Raw genomic sequence first — 23,894 nt, forward strand, 5'->3', positions numbered from 1 at the left:
AGGTAGACACACTTTCAAGTCACCTTCAACACAAGTTTGACAGGAAGGCAGAAGTTTGAGGTATAGTTGACAGAGGAAAAAATGAATTCCTGATAGAGTCTGTGTCAATACCTTTTTAAAAAAAAGTCAGTCGACAAGTTTGGTCTGTGTACATTCCAGTCAGGTACAACATTCTGACCACTTACCGGTTCAAGAAAACAAAACAAATATAGAAATTACACTACTCAAAACTCAGGTAGTAATTTTAGGCATATTTGGTTTTATTCCCTCAGCACATTGTGAACAAAGTACCTTGTTAATTTCAATAGGTCATAGCACAATTGCAGAGTTTGAAGTGTTCAATTTATATTTTAAAAAGTGTAAGAAAAAAGGTACAGCTTTGTTCATTTTCCACAAAGGGGACCATTAAAATATACAAGTTGTCAGATAAAAACAATCCAGGTTACAATCATAAAAGTTAGTATCTGAGAAGCTGAAGCGCAAAAGAGAAAAAAAAATCAGGTCACGTTTGACGGTGAAAACAATGACAGGAAATACAGCCTATTCCACATTCAGGAAGAGCCCTCTCTTCCCACAGGTTTGCACTAGTCTGATAAAAACAATCCAGTTTCCTAGTTATTATGATGTGCACTTTAAACATCCTTGTTAATCCACAAAAGCCTTATTTACACACAAGAAGTTGAAAGCACACATATGCAAAAGTATCCATAACCTAAACAAAAATGTGACTTTCATATTTTATAATAAAGTAGTCCTTTAAGAAGAAAAAAGTTTCCTCCATATACTGCTCACATTTAAAGAAGATCTTCAAAACCAAATGCCGTAAGGCAGAGACCCTCTACTAAGTTAAGCACTAAATTTTCCAGAGATCAAACACTAGGACAGAGTTCAGAGAGGAAAATGTGTTTCGGATAATACACAGAGCACAAAAACAGGCCAAAAAAGTAGGTGCATATTCTGAAACCTAACCAGATTAGATGTACCGCTCTTCAGCTAAACGGACAGGTCCATTTCTATCTCTTGTTGCATACAATTACAAGAAGTAATCACAACACAAGCCCATTTGAGTTTTGTTTTTAAATACCAGCATGTAAAAATACACACATAAAAAATCCCTAGCATTCCAGTAGAGAAAGCAATCTCATGTTTTATTTGTTTGAACTCTTAGGGTCATGACTTTATTTCTTCAGTTTGACCAGTACAAACTAAAAGACAAAGGCTGATCGTACTATTATCCTCAAGCATAAACAAAAGCTTCAGGAAAATGGTTGTATAGTAACTAAAAAAAAAAAAAACCCACCTACCTAAAGCACAAAAAAATAAACTAGAAGAAGCAAACCAAACTGTGGAGGGGAGAGGGCAAAGAGGGAATATGAACACTCTCACTTTATTTTTAGATTATATGTATAAATATATACACACACACCTGTCCCTAATATTTGGTACTCTCAAAAGTGCCATGAAACAGCTGATAGAACTATTAAATATTATACATTTAAGTAAGCACTGTAAACCTTGCAGACCTTTCTAGCAAACGTATAGATTGCTATTGCTAAACTCTTCTGGAGGATGTCAGTAGGGTTCAAGATATTTAACACAGTGCCCCTTTGGTAAGTGGGAGAGGTGTTTTACAGAACAACAGTTGTTCCGACTTCTCAGCTGTTCATTGCTATTGTCTATTCCACCTATGCAATACTGCACGTAAGCATACAATATATGTAAGTCCCTGCAAATATACATACCTGCACAAATGCACAAGTATTTTGTCATTCTTTGGTATCTTCTATTAGATTTCTTAATTTCACTACTCAAGTCAGAAACAGCGTTCAGAGGCCAGTCTCAGGCCTCGGAAACAAAAATAACTGGCGCCCCTTAGTGTTCAAATTTTGAAGTCTTGAAGCAATTTACTAGATTTGCATGAAGCATTTTTTTCAGCATTCCAAAAAGTTTTCTGCCTCCACAATACTTCCACCCAATTGCCAACGTAAACAGGAAAAGCAGAAAAGCTTAAAGGGATAGCAGACTTCTTCCTGAGACTATTTAGAAACACAGATTGTATTTTATTTATTTTTCTTTTAAAGAAGAGTGTGAAGAATAGCTCCAACACAATCCTTAAACTTTTTCAGCAAGAGCCTCCACAGCCCTCATTCTGGAACTCCAATACTTCACAAAACAGATTTCCAGAGCTTTCAATATTTAAATATATATCAAAAGATGTACGGATTTCAGACATTCCTTTTTCAATGTCCTTTTCATATAGGGAAATATTTTTCTTTCTTTTGTTCTCCGACCCCACCCCCCCAAAAAAAGTTTCAGGCCTCCTCTGGCCAAGTACATTAAGTTGACATGATTCGGGAATTTAAAAATACGACATCAAGCCTCTGGAAGGCTCATTTGTGCTAAAAAGAAATGTTCTCAGTCAAGTTTCTTCTTGATGTTTATAGTAAATCTAAGTATTCCAAAGAGGTTGTTTGCTATGGTGACCAAGAACATAAGTTTTAAACAGTTTTACTTTTCACATCTGTATTTGCTCCAATATAAATCCAAAGTTCACCAAGAACCTTGAAAATGAAAACAGTCTCCCATTATATCGCTTCCCACAGTCCATCTTTCAGTATTCTTCACTGGCTTTTTTTTTTTTTTTTTTTTTTTAAGTCCTCTATCGTTTATTTCAGAAGGTAGCATTTTCTTGATATGCTTTTTTTTGTTGTACTACCGTCGCTATCTCATTTTTACAGTCTTGGGAGAGGGCGGGGAGCTGTTCTACCAAATATAACCAGCTCTTTCATCTTCCGAGGTCAACAACTTCCCAAACTTCTTTTAGCGAAGAGGAATATGTCCGCAAACAAGAACCCTAACTAGAAATCATGAAATTCAGTATTTCACGCTAAGAATCCCAACAAGTTGAAAGTGTATAAATAATTTATTGTTTTATCATATTCTACAGGGGTACCAAATCCGATTAAACAAACAGGTCTAACTCTCCAGAAAGCCTAGGTTTAAGGTGGTGAGAAAGGAAATGCTTTTTAACAAGAAAAGCAAACCTGTGAACCCCAGCGTAAAGCGAATTTAAAATACTGAGAACAACCGTATCGCCTTATATTTAACACAGTGGGTCTCCTACTGTAGTGGGAAGACGTATGGGACGCGTGAAGTTCCCAGCGTATACTTTTCCTTTTTTTCTTTCTAAAATGTGATTATTTATTTGTACGTACGCAACCCTGAAGAGTTTATTTAGAAAAAAAAGGAGGAAAAAAACGGGGGGGGGGGGGGAAGGTGCCAAGCCCCTTCGGCGGCCCCTCGCCCCCCCAGGGCGGGAGCGGGGTGCGGGGCCGGGGGCGGCCGCCGGCATTTGGCAGGAGCAGGCGAGGCAATTTCGTAATTCCTTTTTTTTTTTTCCCCTACACTAAAAATCACACGTAGGAGTCTTTCAAGTTAGTTTCTTGAAAAGGTAAGGATAGCTGAGAGAAGAGTGTGTGCGCTTCCCTCGCAATATAGGAAAATTATAATTAGTTCGTGGCCAGTTTGGGGTGGGGTAGAGCTGGAGCTGAAGAAAGAGCTCAGCCCCCTCCGTCTTAGTCATTCAAGTTCAAGCAGCTTCCAGAACGGCCAAATCTCGAAACCGAACACCCTCCCAACCCTGCCCCCCCTCGCCCCCCCCACGCCGGGGGCCCGGGCCGGGCCGGGCCGGGCGCGCTCCCGGGGCGCCCCCAGCACCCCGCGCCCCGCCGGGGCAGCGCCGCGCCGCGCCGCCAGCCCTCCCCCTCTCCCTGCCTTCCCCCTGAGCGCATTCCTGAGCTCCTCTCCCCGCTCCCTCCCCTCCGAGCGGCGGCCACCCTTCCCCCGGCTCCAGGGGACGGTGCGGAGAAGGGAAAGAGAGAAAATAAGGGGGGGCGGGGGGGGGGGGAAGGACAACACAGCCCAACCCCCCGGAGGGAGCGGGGACCTGCACGGCCGGGGCTCCCCCCCCCCGCCGCCTCACCGAGTCCCCCGGCACCGCACGGCGGCCGCCAGGGCGGGGAAAGCCCACACTTCCCCTTTGTTTTCGGCTCTCCAGCCAGCGGCCGAGAGCGTGCGGAGCGGGGAGAGGGGAAACAGGCCCCGGGCTCCCCGCGCCGCCCGTCCGGGGCTGGGGCTGGGGGCCGGGCCGGGCCCCGGGAGCGGCGCGGAGGCCCGGGGAAGGGAGGAGAGCGGGGTGGCAGGGCAGGGCGGCGGAGCGGGGGAGGGGGCGGCCGGGCGAGCGAGCGCTTTTACCTTCGTCCAGCAGCCTCTCGAGGTGGTTGAAGATCCCGCAGAAGTTGGGGAGGCTGCTCATCAGCTTCTTGTCGTTCATCAGCTGCATCAGGTAATCGGGGCTCGGCTTCGGCTTCTCCTTGGTTTCCATTTCCCCAACCATATTCCAAGCCCGCGCAGAGACGGCGAGCGCCCGCAGCAGCTCCGCCGAGCGAGGCGACGGCGGCACGGGGCGCCCGGCTGGATCCGGGCGGGCAGGGAGGCGGTGGGGGAGGGGAGGGGGCGGGGAGGGGAGCTTCCCCGAGGAAGGAGGAGAAGGAGGAGGATTCAAATCCGGAGACAAACGCAGACCCGCCGCCGAGTCCGAGGGACCGGAAAAAAAAGAGGAAACTCGGTAGAAACCCCCGTGCGGGCTGCGCCCTCCTCCCCGGGCACAAGGACCCGCCGCCGCCGCCTCTCGGTGCCGCCGCCGCTTCCCTGCTCCGTGCGCCCTCGGCCGGCGCAGTCCTCGGTGTGTCCCCCCCTCCTCCTCCTCCTCCCGCGCACACACGCTGAGCCCGGCTTCTCCTCTCGGCGCTGCCCCCTGTCTCCGCGGCGGGGGAGGGAGGGAGGGGGGGAGCGGGGGAGGGAGGGGACGAGCGGGGCGGGCGGGCGCTGCTGGCGCGGCTGCCGCTTCCGAGGAGCCGCCGCCGGCGTCTCTCCGCCGCTCCTGCCGCCGCCGCCGCTGTTGCTGCCGCCGCGCTGCGCCTGGCGTGCCCTCCTCTCCTCTCCGCTCGCTCGCTCCCGCCCGCCCTCCCGCCGCTGCCGCCGCCGCCGCCGCCGCCTGTGGCTGGTGAGTCTCAGCCCCGCCGCCGCCTCCTCACTTCTCCTCAGTTCGCTCCGGAGTTCGCTTCAGTTCAGGCTGCGCTGGCAGCAGCAGCGGCGGCGGCGGCAGGAGGAGGAGGGGAGGGGGCGGGGCCGGGCCGCCGGGGGAGGGACACGCCGGGGGGCGGGGCCGGGGCGGGGCGGAGCGGGCGCCACTCGGCGGCGGCGGCGGCAGCGCCGCTTGGCGGAGCTGCCTGTAGCTCCCCCTCCGCTCCGGGGGCCCGGGGCGGCGGCGGCGGCGGCAGCGACGGCGGCAGCGACGGCGTGCGGGGCGGGGGCGCCGCCGGGGCGAAGGGGGGTTTTCTCCCACTCCCACGCCCCCGGCCACACCCCCCCCGAGCGCTCGCGCGTGGGCAGGCGGCGCAGGCGCGCACCGTCGCGTGCGGTTCCCCCCTCCCCCCGCCCCGCGGAAACACGCGCGCGCACAGAGCTCGTCTAAACAAAGTCCTGTCGCTTCACCTATTCTGCGCGTGGGGGGTGGGGGGAGGGGGCGGGGCCGGGTCACGTGCGCCTCCGGAGGCGGGGAGAGCCCCGCCGAGGCGCGTGCACCCGCCCTTCACAGTGCCGCCGCGTAGTGGGGCCGGGGTCTCGCGCGGCGGAGGTGGGTGGTGGTTGGTTGCGCATGCGCCCGCGGGCGGTGGGCGGTGCAGGTGGCGGAGCGGCGCGAGGAGCAATTTGTAACCGGTAAAGCGGCGGCGGAGCTCCCCGGCAGCGCGCCGCGACCCGCTCCGCCGGAGGGCGAGGGAGGGGTGGCGGGAGTTGCCGTCTCCGCCGCCCTCTACCCGCCTGTCGGCCGGGTGACGCGAGCCCGCCAGCCGCGAGAGCGGTTTAACGGCCGCCCTGGACCCCGGCGAGGCGCGGAGCGGGCCGGGGGAGGAGCGCTGGGCGGCGGCGGCGGCCCGGCCTTGCGCAGGTCCTTTCCCCCGCACGCCCGGCCCCGGAGCGACGAGGGCGGCCCCCGCCGGCAGTCTGGGCAGCCCTGCGGGGCCCGGCCGCGGCGCTGCCTTCCTGCCCCAGCCGCTCCGGCGGGCAGTTAGGCGCCCTCTTTTGCTTACAGGGCGGCGCTGTGTTTTGGCACCAGCCGTGTCTTGTTTGTCGGGTTTGGATGGGAGACGTGATGGGAGCAGCAGTATCCGCCAGCCAGAGCCAAAATTAACGTGCTCCATCCACTGTAGCCGCAGAGGCAAAGCAGCGCGACGCGGTTGCTTGTACGTATTCCTCCTTCCCCACGCTGCTACTTGCTGTTCTTATTTGATTTTTATTACTTAGGGCGTCGTCAGAAAGCTTTGGTGCAATTTTCAGTAGCTTGGTAGAGCTGATCTTATAAAGCTAGATAAAAATCTATCATGCTTCATTTAGTTCGCTGAAAACAGTAATTTTTAATAGGACTCGGTATAAAGTATAAGGTATAAAAAGTATATAAAAAGTATAAAGGTATAAAAAATTAAAATATTTTCATACATACTGCACAGTATTTGAAGAAAATTTAAATATTCATTGCAATGAACAGTGTTTCCAAAACTAAAAAGTAGCACAGACACGCTGGTGTCTTGACAGGTATACGGTTTTATTGGATATCATCAAGAAGCATTAATCTACTTTTCCTGAAAGATGTGCATTGACAAAAACATAGAGAAAGTGTAGTTCTCAAACAGAAAAATACTTTGGATTATTGCATTCCTTCTAGCGTTTATTGGATTTTTCACTTTTAAATACATATAACTCATTATTTGGACATTAGAATTTCTATTTCATTGGAGGGCTTTGTTTACATTAAATAAAAATTAATGTCTTATGTAAGACAACTCAGATATATAAAGCTTCCATCGCTTTAAAAATGTATATTCAGGAAGAAAATACTACCTTTGTCATCAAAGAAGACTAGTAATGTTACAAACCATTTTCTTAATATAAATTCTTAGTCCATCAATGGCATACCCAAAGCACACCGCAGTATGGCTATGGATGATGAAACAATGCAGTTTCTATTTAGTAACAAGGTTGTGTTTGCTCTTTTCGAACCTTGTTTGAAAATTGTGACAAGCTAAAACACAACCTACATGTTTAACAAAATTGCCATCCCTTTACTTACCATAGATCAGTCGGAAAGATGATGCATTTTTGTAGCCCTTTATTTGCTAATTTTTAACCAGTAAGTGAAGGCTCTTTTTAACCCTGAGAAAACTTGGTATTGAATGCTTCGATTTGATTAAGGGCATCCATCAGACAGCAGGCTTTCATCTTAAAATTAGATAATGTTAGAATAATTGTTCTGGACTGCTGATTCTCAGTAAAAATAGCATATGGAGACTTTTCCAGCAGATTTGGTGCAGCTGTTCCCATACCGCTTCATTATTGCCTCCTGCACACAAAGTGCTTCCAGTGCTTGAATGTGAGCAGACAAAACAAGTGCACAATATAAGGTAAGGAATACCAATACAAGCAGCTGTGCAGTAACTATCGGTTGTCTTGCCTACTAGTAGGAATAATGTAGTTTATCCTAAGCTATTTTGCACTTATTTACTGGAGGATAAGATGGTGCACACTAGCAGTTACTGAGGAGTCGCTCACGCAGTGCAATGCAAAATTCAAGCTCTAGTTTGCTTTGTGTTAATCTGAATTATTTTCTCAGTCTGGAAAAATGCCCTTGTAAAAGCTGAATGCTTTATTATAATGTAGATAACTCACCATTAGTTTTAAAGAATCAAATTAGCATGTTATATTTCTTCATCCAATATACAGTAAAAACAAAGAAGCCACCTAAGAGCCCCTCTTGGCCTACCTTATGTTCTTCTCTCTGCCGTTACCTTCTCACGCTTCCACATCCCAGGAAAGTGTGCTTTAAGAGTGCCTGGGAGATGACAGTAAGGTAGTTCTGGTTCAAGAGCTGTGAGAAGGTATAGCTCCCGTCAGCACAGCTGTGTCTATAGCCTGATCTACAGAGGCGGGGAGGAGTACTCTTGCACCATATGGAACTTTATGGCTGTCCCATGAGGAGAGAAATGGGGGGGGGGGGGCAGGTGGTGGTGGTGGTAGGGAGACACAGGGCTGAGTAAACAGGTCCTGCAGGTAAGGGGGAGAAGTTGTGCGGTATTGATGTTGGGGGTGGAGGGGTGGGTGCTCTTTTGGTTGGTTTGTTTCAAGGTAACCAGGTCCTGTGGTCATGTAAGGTTCTTTTAGATAACTACCCAAGGCCTTAACTTCTGTCTGGAAACAAGCAGAAATCTGTATCTTTAACTCGTGTGTTTTCATCTAGGTATCCCTTGTTGTGTCGTGTAGTCTGTATGGTTCTCCATCAGCTTCTCTTTTAAGGCAAAGTTTTATTGCATTAATCTAATCTTGAAGTAAGAAAAAATTATGATAACACTAGCAGCAGCCTCTGTATATTACAGTAAGGGCCTGCAATGATCATAAAAAGCAAATTCAATTACTGCTATAATGTTCATAGCTGATAGCACCCTGGGAAGTAGGAGAGCTGAAGGCTGATGACTACTGGGAAACATGCTCTTTCACTTAGTGTTGGCTGTTATTTCCACTGTCTCTGTTGACCAAATCATAGGCGTATACAGTTGGATGCCATCAGCCTTCTGCGATGCTGTCTATAACAGGAAGAAACCAGTGTGCTGTACTACCCTACTGTAGGGAAGGAAGCAATTCTTCACTTAGCCATTGCAGTCACTTGAGAAAAATGTGACTCAGTATTGAATCATTTATGTTGTACAAGACTGTAGCTGCTGTAACTGTCATGCAGCAGTCAGATGTGGCCCCTACCAGATGGGCATCTGAAATTCATCTCTGGAAGGTGATTAACACATGGATAGAATAAGGTCTAGAGCCAGACTAAAAATCTCAAGCACCAATTATATTGAAATCCAGTGATGTGTCTGACAACAAAAACATACTTCCTTTGACATTAGACCAAACTGACAGGTAACTTTTCAGACAGAAACCATAGTAGAACATTATTCAAAGTTATACGCAGAAGGCATGGTATTCATAGTCTAAAAAGGGAAGAGTTTCCAAAACAAAAAAAGAAGCCCATGTTTCAATGACCACCTCAGGTTCATCAGCTATTTATGCTAAAGCTTACCTGTCCACTCTGTATGCCAGGTTTATTCTAACTGTAGAACTGGATGCTTTATTCCAGCTTGAATGTTTCCTGACACAGCAGAGAGTTGAAAATACATCTTCTGTTTAAATCCCAGGATGGGCTTCATCCATTAAATATAGGTAATAGCACATACAGATTGCAACACATTTCTGAGTGCTGTGTGTAATCTTGGAAGAGATAATGCCTAAACTTGTCCGCTACTGATGCTATGTTATTGCTGAAGAAGTGGAAGATACAGGTTTTAAGCATACCTTTGTCTGAGGATTCAGATTTGTATCTTCTGTAGTTAAGGTACTTCAAGCTGTACAACAACTGTGAGGAAGGGTGTAGTAACCCACAGTAATGCTCCTGGTAGAACTGGCCATTCCTTGGGTTGGAATAAAGGAGCCAGAAGAAGAGCTAGCTGTGTGGTTCATCCACTTACGTAAGAGTCGGAAGAGCTACATTCTCACTGTTCCAGTGGTTGTGTATTAATTAAGCAGTCATTAAGTGGGGAAGAAAAGAAAATGCTAAGTCAGGTCAAAGGTGGAAAATACTTTTTTGTTTAAGTCCTGTACCTGGCAGCTTTCTTGGTAAGGTACATATTCCATATACCTTAAGTTATTGTGATAGGGTACTGTTACACAGATAGGATGGAAGGGCCTGAACTCTGCTTCATAAAATACTAAGCACTTTGTTTAACTCTCAGTAGTTAGAATCATAAAATAGTTTGGGTTGGAAAAGACCTTTAAAGGTCATCTAGTCCAAGCCCACCCTGCAATGAGCAGGGACACCTTCAACTAGATCAGGTTACTCAGGGCCCTGTCCAACCTCACCTTGGAATACTTCCAGGGACGGGGCATCAACAGCTTCTCTGGGCAACCTGTTTCAGTGTTTCACCACCCGCATGTCTGTGGAGGTATAAGTATCTCTGGGTTGGGCCTCACCTTATTTAAGTGCCAAATAACCATGGTTATGCGTGGAAAAGATGTAAATCAATATCTAGTAGAATGTATTACATCAGTGTTCAAGATTGCCATAGATCAATCACCTATTGGATTATATTTTTTCTAAATAGATAACTTCCATGGGTTTGGAATATACATGCTGTTTCTTTATGTACTACCATATAGACACCTCTCCAGAAAAGACACCATTCTAGCAATGAGAAAACATGTGTGTGTCTAGAGAGGGTGGTAGTTCTGCTAGCCTCCTGAGAAATCTCTGTGCATTAAAAACAAAGTTTAGATTGGCTTCACTTCACACTTGCCACTAACTAGGAGATCAAAATGAATCTCACATATGCCAGTTTTATTGTCGTGTTGCTGAGAAAGGCAGAAAACTGAGGAGGAGGGAAAGAAAAGCAATCTGAGAAAGCAGAGGAAAATTACCAGTAATTAGGGAGAGAAAACTAAATCGAGGTACTACATTGTAAACATAAAATTTACCTACTGTATCATTTCATTCATAACAGCACTTGAATTTAAAAGCTGGGGGAAGAAATCTAATTATTCACAGAACGTATTTGAATTGTGCATTTTGAAGGTATGGTTTTACCACTAAGCACATAAACTTCCCTACATCTTGTAATTTTTAACACACTATTTTTGTACATTTTACTGTTGGATCATTGATATTCTTCCTAGTTCAGTAAAAGAAGTCAAATAATCTCTTGAAATAAACCACGCACATATCCCATGCACAGTCCTATAGCTTCAGTCAGCATGCTAACTACGCTTCCCATCTGTACAGTCACAAGACAACTACCTTAGCTATACAGTCCTAGGTTGCATTTGGGAGAATTTCAGGTGGCTTCTGGCCTGTCCCTTGTGGTGAACTCACATACAGAAACACCACGTTGAGCCAGCCTGTGCCTCTCGTTGCAGAAGTGGGAGTAGCGGTGAGTGTGTCTTACTGTAAGTGCTGCCTAACTCTGTGGAGGCACTGAATTGAGCGTTGCTGAATACCGCTGTCACTGGAGTCCAGCTAACACACATTCTAGTTTAAAAGACTACGCTATTAGGATATCTGGAAATTAAGACTACTAAAAGACATTAGCCATTATTTCAGACATACCTGTTTTGGTTTTTATCTTTTGTCCAATTTGCACTAGATATCTACCCTTAGCACTATCCAAAATAACATTCTGCATCTTACTTGATACAGTCATCTCAACTATGGTGGTGCCCTCAGCAGCTCTTTTTATTTGCTACATGTAACTAAAAATACAGTGCTGAAAGACACGTTTATGTGTAAGATATGTGTTTAGTTTTTACCATACTGAGAAGTTTTTTCACCTTCACTATAGGTCAGCAGTAATGTGGTCACTCCCTAGCTTTGCTTTTCAGAAGCGTGTTATATTTTACATTCATAAGTCATGTTGGATAGACCACAAAGGAGAGGGGCAAGGGAGCAGGCTGAAAAGTCTAGAGGCAAACTGTACACAAAATAGAGTAATTGCCCAGATTATATAGTGGTCTGGTAAATTTTAAAAAAAAAAAAAAAACCAAACTGCTGTGGCTAGATTTGAAGTGTCTAGAGATTACACTTTACCCTGCTGGCCATCCCACAAATTCTCTTAAATTTTTATTATTTTTCTTAGTTTGAAATATTTCATGTTTGGTCTCCAATTATAACTGAAATATAAGGGAAACGCAACACATTTGCTGTATATTCATATGACTTTTGTATAGATCCAGTCCAAGTGAGACTAGATATCCCTGTTCATTTAGAACATGAGAAGTTTCCATATATGTTACAGATCTCCTTTTAACTTAGAGAAAGTGGCCTTAAAAGCTTCTGTAATAGACCAGCTTTATATTATGGATTTTATCGTATCATTCATAAAGATAGATGATCACTGAAATGTTAACATGACTTATGGTATTGTATTTGTTTAAAAATACAAATTTGAAAGTTTCATGGGCAGTTTTCATCACCTTTCAGGTGTTTACGTAACTTGTCAAACTAAGAAAGTTTATAACACCTTGATTGCAGGGGTTTGTTTTTACAGAACAGATGTGACAGTTGTCTCTGGTTTTAGCACACACACCCCAAAGTCCGATAGGACTGAGGAACTGTTGTCTTATCAGCTTGAGGAGCAGAGAAATGCAAAACTTAGTTTCTCAGAGAGTATACTCCCACTACCCAGTTTGCATAACAATACTGTTTTGTTATGTATTAACAAATGACTATGTAGTCTGGTCTGACAATATGCTCAAAAAACAACAGGTTGTGGCAGGAACTATAAAGAAAACACTACTTGAGGCAAGGCAGGAAAAAAGTTGTCTTGAGTATTTGTAATTCTGCCTTGATTAAAGACGGTCAGCATGAAAACAGGTATTAAGTAATCCAAATTAGGTAGCCTTCCTCCTTCCTGCCCTAGAAAGGTCTGGAAAGTCCCTGTTACTTGGGAAGCTGACAAACCACTTCTCTGTTAGAGGTGGAGAGGAGGCGCTGCTGGACTCAAAGCATTTCCCCATCTCTAGAATTTTTCTACTGGCTTTTTAAAAGTTATGACAGCCAATCAGCTGACCAAGGTTCATGCCAGAAGACGGTCTTCCCCTTAGCAAGTCAATTAAAGTACACATCCCTGCCTTGGTTTTCCTTCCTGATAGTCTATTTATAGCTACCCATCTGATCGTCATTACTGGAGGCACAATTGATCTTTTCTCCCATTTTGAAGTTTGTATGCACCTGTCTTACAGGTTAGTAGTGAAATCAGTTATCCCGCTGGCTACAGATACATCTTGGTACTTCATTAGAAGTTTGTCAGAGTAGGTGGAGTCCTTTGTGTGAGATTGACAACAGGTGATTAGTGGGGGAATCGTAGCAGCATGCTCACAGCTTGCAGGCTCAGGCTTGTACCTGCTGTTACATTGATATGTTCGCTATTTTGCTCTGGTAACAGGGTCTTGGGGAGGTCTGGTTACAAAAAACAAGAGACCAAACAAAAAAAAAAAAAAAAGGAAAACCCGGCTGAGTTCATTTAAGGAGGAGACTGAAACACAAGAGAGTAACTCAAAAAAAAAATCCTTGGACTTTGCTATTGTAACAAGTACAAAATAGTAGATTAGCAGCGTAGCAGGAAAAGCAAATATTACAAATATTGCTAAAATTACCATTTTGCATGTAATATTGATGTAATTCTCCTCTTGAGTTACATTATTTCATTCTAACTTTGTCCTCACAACCACCAAATAACAGCTGTCTTTTGGCTGCTTATGATCAAGAATTCCATTATGTGTGAAATCGTTATTTATGTCTAATTACAGACTTCACCGTTTAGTGGCCTTTGCGCCCCTTTGGCTGAAAGGATACATAAGCACAACAGTCAGAAATCACAAGTCATTGTATGTAGGTAGTGTGATGTAATCCTTCAAAATTAATTTGGTCTCATGTCATGAATAAAAATCAAATAATTATTGAATGTATTACAACGTTCCCTCATTTTTAAAAAATTAACATTAAAAATTGCAGAATTCCCCGTGTGGGGTTGGACCCTTCCAACAGAAACGATTCTGTGATTCTGTTCAATTATGAAAATACATTAAATACCAAATGTTATTGGTGGTGGTTTTTTTTTTTTTGTAATTTGGACTTTTTGACAGTGTAGTTTTTTAGAAATAGTGGAGTTCTACATGTAAAACTGTGCAGCACTGGTCCAAATTGTATGGTTTTATAGCTGTACAGCAGATAATATTATGCTTTAAGATACATTGTGATCTCATTGCCTCTCATTAATTGCCAAATTACCTAAAATTGTCCTTTATGTAAATGTTTTCAGTTTCTGTGTCGGTGTGTGGACCACAGACTCCACACACTGGAGAAGCATTTAGAGAAATTTTTCCGGCTTCCGAAACATGAAGTATTTTGCTTCTCCTCTCAAAAAATTACACGATAGAACAAAACCGGGGAGAATGCACGCACATCCTTTGCAACATTGTCTTTGCAAAGCTAGTCTGTTGGGTCATGCGCAGAGAACAGCCAAGCAGTGGGACTGAGATTGTATTGACAAGAACAAGATGAATGGCCCCCTGGAGACTATGGGGTTTGTATGCTCGTTTCCACCACCTTTTCATCCTTTTGTACCCCCTTTCAGTTCATATGCAGATTAACTCAAACCAAGTCCTCACTAAATACTCTTTTTCACTTCAGTTTTGGAAGGTAGACGGAGAATCTAAATATTTATGAGGCTTTTTTCCTCTGGTTTATGATGCACTCTTGTTGAATGTTGAGGAATTACGTTAATGAATGCATGCCTGCACACACAGACACAGAAACCAGGCAAAGGGGAAAAAAAAAACCACACAAAGCATTGTCGGCTCTAATGTCGGCACTTACTAAACAGTTCCCATGAAAAAAAAGGCAAAGAAATTTAAAATCTGTTGCCAAGAGAAAAAAAAATTGTATGGCTGAGCACAAAAGAACAAAGTTTCATCTTTGCTTTCCTCAGCTGCAAATGTAACTCCTGTTTCAGTTCTGAATAAATTTGAAATAAAACATGTTAATTGAAAAATGAAAGCTTGTCTAGAAAGTCTTAGCTGGTTTTGTGTTTTCAGTAATGAAGAAAGGACAGAGCTTCAGTCCTGTGAGGTTTCCTTTAACATCAGTAGTGATAAACATGATACGTATTTTTTTTCGTATGATACAAGATGCAGTTAAGTATTGTTTAATTTGAGTTACAAATCAAACAATTAAATGAAGCTGTTTCTGCTATGATTTTGCTAACTTCAGTACCTTTATGAGGAGGGTTAGATTGATGAGACTGACAGGTTTTCTGGAAACTAAAATAACATTTTTTTTACATTAAATACATAGAATATACCGAGATTATGGCCAGATAGACTAGAATATGAATTTTCATATGGGTAGTTCAAAACTGTAACTTAAGGAACATGCTTTTTTATAGTTGGAAGACTATATTGCATTAAAATACTAGAACTGAAATGTGGATATAATCATTCTTCTAATACTACATTGTCAAGAAGTGTCATTTCTGTATCCTTTGATCGTCTCTACCTTCCTCCTGCCCCTTTTTATTCTCTGATGCACACACAGCTGTGGCAGATGGGCCCCTAACTCATACAAGTGGGACAGTAAGTTTTCACCAGAACATGAGATCGTAAAATGTGCTTCTGTGCTATCATTTAAAAACGTACTGAAGCAATTGCAGAATGTTAACTCTTTGCTCTCCAAGTGCAATGCTATTTCACTGCCTGGGCTCTGGTTTTCATGTTTGTAATGTGCCTATCTCAATTTCATAAAACATTGCCCTAATAAATATGTTCATGTTTTTATTGTACTTTGTTTTCAAGGTAATCAATTTCACATGTAATTAAATTCATTAAAGCCGTCTACATGTCATTTAGCCTAAAGTTATTGTCTATGATCTTCAAATGCTGACTTTGCTTTTTTCAGTTACTTTGCCTGTGATACCCAAGGGTTAAGTGAAACAAATCTTGCTTAGCAGATCCCAAGACACTAAAGTTGTGTACAGCCTAATAAAAGAATTTGTATTTGACAACTGAAATTGCATCACTTTTGTTTAGTCTTTCATCCTTTAACCAGCATCTTCTCCCCATTGCTTTTGGGATCTTTTTTTTTTTTTTCCTATAAATCCACAGTGCCAGTTGTGACCACAAATACAGTTTTAGATGTAGTTGATGTACTTTAAACCCTTTAAACTTAAAAGGGATCAAAAAATCTCAGTTTTGTCTCTTAACTGGGGAGATTTCAAACTTACCCAGACTTGTCCAGCCTGGGCAAATTTAAGCACTTGCGTGGGCTCTTGGTAAGACATACTTGCACATCTGTATAATGACTTGCCTCTTTTTCCTGTGGGTGGATTTGCAGGGAGAGGAAGAAGGACTTCCTTCTGTATATACTTGTGTAGGACACGGGATTAATAGGTGAATGAGGAAAATGGATCAAGCTGGTAAACGTTGGAAGCAAAGAGCAGCAGGGAGATGAGATACTTGAATAACCTTTGAAGAAGGAAGAATTGGAAGCAAGGGACAGAAAAGCTGGGGAAAAACACTGAAAAGTGATGTGGTGGTAGGGGCAGACATAGCAGAAAGCTTTTCTATGGAGAACAGTACGAAAAAACCAAAGTTGAGAGAATCCTTGGCTTGAGTAGGGGCTTTTCTTGGCTCCCTTTGAGCCATTAATACTCCTAAGGAGAAGATGAAAAAAGTGGCACGCAAGCCAAGGTCACTGAAAGTAGTTTTGGGGAGTAAAAAAGATGGATGAACCGTCGGCCTAAGTCAGGGAGCAGGTATGTCAGGGTCCCGTAAAAGGCCTTCATTCATAACACCAGAAAAGTACCCCCAAAAAAAGAAACCAACCCAAAACCCCAAAAACAAAAAAGATTGATTGTAGCTGACAGGAGTGCCATATTAACGATGAGGAAAGCAATGCCTGGACTTTGCCCAAAGGAAAACGGCACAGGAAAGTACAAGAATTTACAAAGATAACAAACCTGAGCTAGACATCATGCACATGTGCCCATCAGCTGCATCTCAGTCCAGCACACTGACACTAAGGACAAGCCTCCCTTTCCAGTCTCAGAAGTTTATCTAGGAACTAGGGACCTATGTGAGGAGCCAGAAAGCCCTGTCTAGACCAACGGGACTTCTGGCCTGTGTGTTAGCTAGCTCATATTCTTTAAATAGAGTATAGGACATAAACTAGTTACCTAAGATGAGCACTTATTTTCTTCCTCTGGAATCCCATTTGCATCCACAGATTTCTAACCCATTAGAATAAACTGATTCCCGAAGATGAAAATGCACAATTGCACAAATAAACCAGTAATGCTTTCAGTAGTTTCTGAAAGGCAAGACCACAAACCTACCTAGTGCTCTTCAGCTTTGTGAAGTTTTGCAGTTTTGCTTCAAAAATCGCCATGGGTAGGAGCACATTCTTCACTCTACTGAATCAGGGAGTCCCAAAATGGATTCAGACTTTAGGTCCCTGTGCAAAAGCCTAATTCCTGGAGGAAAAAGAAAAAAAAAAAAAAAAAAAGAAAAAAACACCACCCCGCCATAGCTCATGGAACTCATTATAAGGATTCAAATCACAGTGCTGCCAGGATTACCAGACAGGTAAAGCTTTACAACAGTAGAAACTTCCCTTCAGTTGTTTGCTAGGTGAAGAACTCACGTCATGTTTTTTACTATTTTCCATTGTCTGAAGAATTTTGCTCAAATTCAGAAGTCACAAGATATATAAGGATTAAAAAAAAAAAAAAAAACCACACCAAAAACCACACACCGCTGGAAATTGCAGGTAAGTCCTCTCAACACTCATCTTTTGCGGTGAACACTAAAAATGAGCAATCTTCCTTTCTCCTAAGGCTGTTTCTGAAGCGTTGTCACATCTTATCTGAAGGCAGTGGGGTGAAGCCATGTGTCTTCAAGAAAGTACTTTCTTGAGTCTGCTTAATCTTTAGGCTGGGATTTTTTCCAAATGGATTCCTGCATAAATTTACCTTCTTTTCTTCCTTCCCAAAAGACATTTCCTATAGCTGAATCACCACACTCTAAAGGGAATGTGCCACTCTGCCTACGCTATGAGAAGTCTAGCTGTTTCCAGACTAGTGTAACACAGTCATCTCGCAGACAGAAGGTGTATCTCCATGGATGGAACTAAAGTGAAAGGGAATCTGAAAGGCAATTCTTTTTTTTTTTTTGAGCTTGATGTACATGCTTACAGTATTCCTCTTTGGTGCTTAAACAATTGATTTAGGTGTATAACACGAAAATTGTCTGACTCCTTCCGTACTCACAGATTCCTCAATTTCTGCTGATAGGTAGACCTAGAGCTCCTAGCAGACAGAAAGCCTACAAAGTGCAGAAGCCATGATTACTAAAGTGCTTAGAGGTCTAGCATAAGATGTCCTAAGATTTCTCAAAAGACATTCTCCCCTAACACTAAAAAAAAAGAAATGAGTGAATTTGTTCATCATCTCTGAGTATATCTACAGAAAGTTTCTCCAGTTATTACGGGTTATTTTTCTTCTCATATGTAAGCAATGTTCAGATTCATAGTTCAGATTCATAGTTCAGATTCATGAACACAGTTCTGTTAGGACTCCCTGCAAAGCTAGTTTCCAGAAATATCCTTCAGACACCTAGCCTTCATGAATTAATTGATGAGGGAACCTGAGCCCACCTCTAGACACGAAGATGTATTACCTTAGGTACAGAACTCCTCTAAGGGTTGATTGTCGTAACAGCAAGGCTGCAAGCTGCTGGTGGAGTAAAACGGAACATCATTCCTCCCCCTTATACAGATCAACTCCAGATTTCTTCACAAATCATCAAGAGGTTAGTAGTTATTCTCCCAGGCAAGCTGCTTTCAATACTAACAGTGCCCGCTTAGGAAGAAAGGAAGTGTACTTGGGAGAGTTTTCCTCTCCAAGCACATATTTTTCTTACCCTGCTTTCTCCATGTAAACAGGGAAGGGCAGAAGAACAGACTTCTGTTTGACAACTGTTTTCTTACCTGTTGTTTTTGCCAGCAGAATCTGCACACTTTAAAAATACAAAGTGATTATTTGAAAGGCAAGAAAAGATAAGGCAAAACTTGCAGACTTACTTGAAGAAGAACACAATAAATTAGGAGCCTGTCCTGTTACTTCAAGAATACATATCCCCTATTATCAGAACATAATAATTGGCACCATTCCATTTCTGCCACTTTTTAAGCAACTAGCATTGCTGATTTGTTCGTCAAGGATTTTCTTCAGCGAAGTGTGAGAATTTATGTTAAGTACTGTTGAATATCGGGAATTAAATCAATGAAGGAAGCTTACAGAAACCTCGAGCATCGTTCCTTCCTAAAGATCATTTAGTGTTCCTAAACTGTGTGAACTGAATTTTTTCACACAAGTGTAATTCCACCAAATGTCAATGCTCATAAGTTGAGCACTAATTACATGCTCTAATTTTGGAACGTTCTGAAGTTTATTTCTGAATCAGTTTTCTTTTGCTTTCTTTAATTTGTCATCTTGGTTTTCACGAAGAAAAAAATAATCAAAGCTGGAAACAAATCGATTAACATTTTGTGATGTTTGTCTGAGGAAAATAAAAGGGTTTGTTTTGTTCTTTAAACACTGCCTTAGTCATTTTACCAGGGTGATTTTTAAGAATAATGTCATATAAATGAGGGTAATGATCTAGAAAGGCGCCGGAATGAGACAAAAGTAATCTGGATTTAATGTCAACTTTTGGTACAGATTTCCTGGCTGCATCTCTTCTAAGAAGTCAAACAAACAGGACCAGGACCCAGCTGTGACTGTAAGGCCAGGCATCCTGCGCTGGCCATGTTCATACGGTTAAGATTTCATCCAGCACAGAGTGGTCACCTATGAACTGTGCCCAGGAAGTCTTTGGGAAAGTGCTAGTTGTCCTTGGAGGAAAATGTCCCTGGGGATGTTCTGACGCTTGAACAGCACGGACACCTGGATGCACTCTCCGGCACTGCTTAATTTCTCAGCGCAGACGTAATCCCCATGTAGTTAGAGCAGGGTGTGGGATTGTTCTATTGTTAAGTGCCCCTATTAGTGAGAAATAACTGTTTTTCCTTTCTTCCTCCTCTTATCTGCTACATCTGTTTGGATTATGGTGTCACTGGTAAAAATCCTCTTCCTGTTACGCGTATTAGAGTAAGATCGTAGCTTTAAAGTTATTACACAGTATACTAATTAGAGTAGCAACAAAAAGATTGCCAAAATTTAGAAAAGCCTGATAAAAGAAAGGGAAACCTTCGGATCCCCATACAAATATATGTGTATTTCTGTAAGTGTGAATGTGTAAATATATAGAGATATCTAGTATACACAGACACATACTAAATGTGGTGTGTGAAAATATATATATATTTAAATATACTATGCAAGAGAGTTCTGCCCTCACTGTATCCCTCTGCCAGCAGAATTAAGAAAACAATCTGTTACACAGCTATTTGACAGAAGTGTTATAGTTAATTAGATAAACTTATTCTTGCATCATGAATGACACTTCTAAAAACCTAGACACATTTCCACAAAGGCATATATGACATTTCACTCAAAACTGACAGTGTTTCACAGAGAAAATAGTAGTAGCTAGTCTCTTTCTGTTGATCTGGTATGTAACCTGATCTTAAAAGATAATTTAAAATTGTAACATGGACTATTTATGAAGGATGAAATTAACCTCAGAGGTGAGGGGCGACACAAGAAGAGTAGAGCCCAAGCACAGGACAGCTGTTTTAATGGCTATGTACTTGAGACTGAATTTCTAACAGTGGTAGCTGTGCATGAAACAAGAAAGGTAGTAAAGAAAACAGCAAAGGACAACAGTAACTGCACCAACAGGGACCTTAAAACTACAATAAAACAAAAAAAAGCAAGCCTGTAAATTGGAAACATTACACCAGGAATTCAAAAAACTATAAATCTTTTTCGCTTTTCTTCTAGGAATCATAGTTCCAAGTAAAATTAGGTGAAATAGCCAAGAAATAAGCAAAGCAGGTGTCTAATCACACTTCAAAACAGGTGTCTACAAATACTGCAGACTTGCTTTGGGTTTACCAGCACTTGGAAGCTCCATCAAGAATGTACATTTAGCACCAGATGCCAACACTTCCAGGCACAAATGTATTAAATAAATACTACAGTGTGCAGCAGAACTTCCTCAAGCGATGGTAAATGATGTAACTTTTGCAGTACATCCTCCCTTAGTCCAGGGAAAGGGGGGAAAAAGTGACAGGGCCAAGCACTTGTTAAGGCCCTTCAGACCTGATTAAACTCAAATTACAGGAAACGTTTACTTTAATATAAAATATGCACAGCAACATAACCTTAATTAAACACACACGTCTCTCAAGATATCAATAAATGTTTCCTTTTTGATAAGTCTGATTTAATAGACTGTAATAATGGGAATGTTTCTGAAACATCATTTAAGGAAGTGGGAGAAATAAACAAGCTCAAATATTTAAACCTCAACACCAATTAGCAGACCCTTCTTTTAAAAACAATCTGGATTTCAAGTTTATTTAGCCTCAGCCAAGCACAATAAAGGCTTTGTTTTTAGTACAATTGGGTTTGAAACTTGAGAAACAGCTTCCGGGCACTGGTATCTTCATTCACAGAAGTCTACGTAAGCAGCAAAACATGTTGGATGTTTTAGGACATAGCAGTGAATTAGAAAATAAATTTGAAGACAGACCTCCCCATCTGAAAGTTTTTTTGTCTGTTCGTTCTGCCTGTGCATGAAGCAGAAATCGAGACGTCAGAAATGGGATCTCTTGTGTTGTTCAGCTACCTGGTAACGGCACGGTGTTCAGCTTAACCGTGTGATCTCTCAGCTGGGTTAGCACATTATGAAACCTTGAAGGAAGCAATATATGGGACGCAGCCTTAGCAATTTCAAGCCAAGTCTTCTGTGTTCATTCACAGAAGTACTTGTGCTCCCTTTTTGGCCATTTACACAACAGAAAAGCTTTTGCAGTTTGCTTAAAACAAAACTTCCAAGAACAAAAAATCTCTTCTCATGAAGGGTTCTGTTCCAATTCAGACATGGAACGTTTGATTTGGGTCGAACAGCGGCTGCTGGTTGTATTCCAAAGGTGATGACAGAGGGGAAAACTGTCACAAAGACCTGCTAGAAGAAATGAGGACCCGGTGCGTCTCCAAGCACAGGAGAGGGGAGGTTTTGTGTCTGGAGCCAGTAATGGGTGTGAAACAGTGACCTGATGCTTAAAGCTCACATCATGGCACAACTGTTCTGTGAACAAGCCCAGGACTGCAGAAAAAGGAGATCTCTTTACTCTGAGATGATGCTCTTGCCAGCAAGGAAGGGTAGAATGAGCATCCCTACTGAACGCAACCTGTGAAAACGCTTACCTGGATCTGTATTGACATTGCTTGATTTTCTCAAAATGGTTTCCTGAGTATTGGGGGGCTCTGCTTTTTCCTGTGTGAAAGTGAATGGCCTCAATTATTCTGCTGTCATGGGATGTGAAGCAAACAATTACATTTGGTCATGTTCCTGTAATTCAGAAGAATATTTGAGCATAAAGTCAACAGTGGATTTACAGTGCAGCCAGTTCATAAAACCAGGTAACACTGCTTTTTAAAGTAGAGGGAAGATTCAAGTCCATCTGACACCAATGGATATTTTGATTCACTGATGCCAGCATTTCATCCTAATTTTCCAGAACAATGATTAAAATTACAATATCCTTTTGAAATGGGCTTTTCTCAAAAAAAAAAAAAAAAAAAAAAAAAGGCGTAGAACTTGAAATACCAGAAAACTTCACAATATCATTAACTGCAAATAAACTGATCCTCAAACTCATCATTTTGTATTTCTTCATGGCATGACTAGCTTTTTAGAGAGACATAAAATCAAAAGCACAAACCACTTTTTTAAAAATTGTACATACATGCAGATATGAGTTGGGGCACTCAAACTTATTATGAAAGAAGTGAACTGAAAAGTTTGTATGTCACTATATTACTGACTCTACCACACTGAGGGAGAAACCTGCATTTTAGCAACGGTTTTGCTACATTAAAATCAGTGGAACTGCCCAGGCTGTCAATGTATACTCAGTCAAAGAGGACACTCATACTGCACAATTTCCTACTATGTAAACCCTTTTAAATAATTTGGATGTGGTGCTGGTCTATGTGTGTATTTTCCTTCAGTCCACTAGAACACGGGAGTGGCCAATGGTTAAAATAAAGCCTTTGATGAAGGATGGCGGGGGAGGAAAAGGGCTGTAACTTAGGTGCTTCCCACTCCTGGTCTCTATCCTTCAAAAATACTGGGGGGGAAAAAAGGCACCGTTGCTTGGCAGTTCAGTTTCTCAAGGTAAATGAAAAAATAACACGAATAGAGGACGTTGCCCAGGATCAGAACATAGAGAGGTTTCTTCTCCTTCCCCCCTCACCACCACCCCTGACATGTCTTCCAAATTTGTCAGGTCTTCCAAAATTTAAAAAACACTAAGATGACTTTACCACTTCTCAGAGAAAGCCTCAGTCTCAGCAGAAGGGAAGTCGGCCCTTTTTTCTTGCTGCCAGAAAAACAAAACTATTCATCAGAAGCTCTGGTGCATCTAAGGAGAAGGAGAGTGAACTGCAAGCAGCGGACAGAAAGCAAGCAGCAGACTAATGCCATGGGTGCCAGGTCACCTGCAGAAGAAAGCATTCTCCAAAACAAGGAGACAAACGTTCATGAGTGCGCATAGGGGTCAGGTGCTACAGACAGAAGGAAGAGATTTAACACACAGCTTTAAGTGCATCTCAGCCTCGACAGCTACAGAAACGTAGCATGGAAGTAGAGAAATATAAAGAACTGGAGCAAATAACAGAGCGAACCCAAGAGGAATTCAGAGGGTGGTGGCAAAGGACACTCATCATAAACGGGAGAGAGCAGCCACAGTACGCACGCCCTAAACAGAGTGCCAGAGGCATGACAGCATGTGCTGCGGAAAGAAAGCTTGTAACTGCAGATACTTCAAGAATGCATTCATTCACTGAAAACAGTGCAAAGCTCACCATGTCCGGGAGGGTCAGGGAACTGTTCCTCCCTGAAGAGTTAACCCACTTTTTCTTTAAAAGTTACTTTTTTTGGTGTTGGACAATACTCTGGCATGCATCACTGAAACATTCTCCCTGTTTTGTCTCTGTTGTGCCAAGTATTAGGGG

General features: G+C 42.8%; 1 protein-coding gene and 1 long non-coding RNA gene across 13 annotated transcripts in view; one reads left to right on the top strand and one right to left on the bottom strand.

The window, feature by feature from the left end:
- Positions 1 to 5,053, bottom strand: part of QKI (QKI, KH domain containing RNA binding) — a 160,098-nt gene extending 155,045 nt beyond the window's left edge. For 3 of the 9 annotated variants that reach the window (XR_010372140.1, XM_064446932.1, XM_064446936.1), the window contains exon 1: positions 4,255 to 5,051. Coding sequence is in view for 6 of the 9 variants with exons in the window: in XM_064446932.1 (XP_064303002.1) it covers positions 4,255 to 4,396 (142 nt within the window). In the remaining 3 variants the exon portion in view is untranslated. Of the gene's footprint in view, positions 1 to 4,254 lie in introns of all 9 variants that reach the window. The other 6 variants (XR_010372141.1, XM_064446937.1, XR_010372142.1 and 3 more) reach the window with 5 other exon arrangements.
- Positions 5,054 to 5,324: 271 nt separating this feature from the next.
- LOC135312556 (uncharacterized) lies at positions 5,325 to 21,182 on the top strand. 4 transcript variants are annotated; one of them, XR_010372145.1, is made up of 3 exons: positions 5,325 to 6,305; positions 17,384 to 17,815; positions 19,428 to 21,182. It is a non-coding gene; the product is annotated as an uncharacterized LOC135312556 (long non-coding RNA). The 4 variants fall into 4 exon arrangements; XR_010372146.1 differs by having other exon boundaries at positions 5,326 to 6,305; positions 20,652 to 21,182; XR_010372147.1 differs by lacking the exon at positions 19,428 to 21,182 and adding an exon at positions 18,714 to 19,302 and having other exon boundaries at positions 5,326 to 6,305.
- The last annotated feature ends 2,712 nt before the right edge of the window (positions 21,183 to 23,894 follow it).

The sequence above is a fragment of the Phalacrocorax carbo genome, chromosome 3 (assembly GCF_963921805.1).
Source record: "Phalacrocorax carbo chromosome 3, bPhaCar2.1, whole genome shotgun sequence".
Taxonomy (NCBI): domain Eukaryota; kingdom Metazoa; phylum Chordata; class Aves; order Suliformes; family Phalacrocoracidae; genus Phalacrocorax; species Phalacrocorax carbo.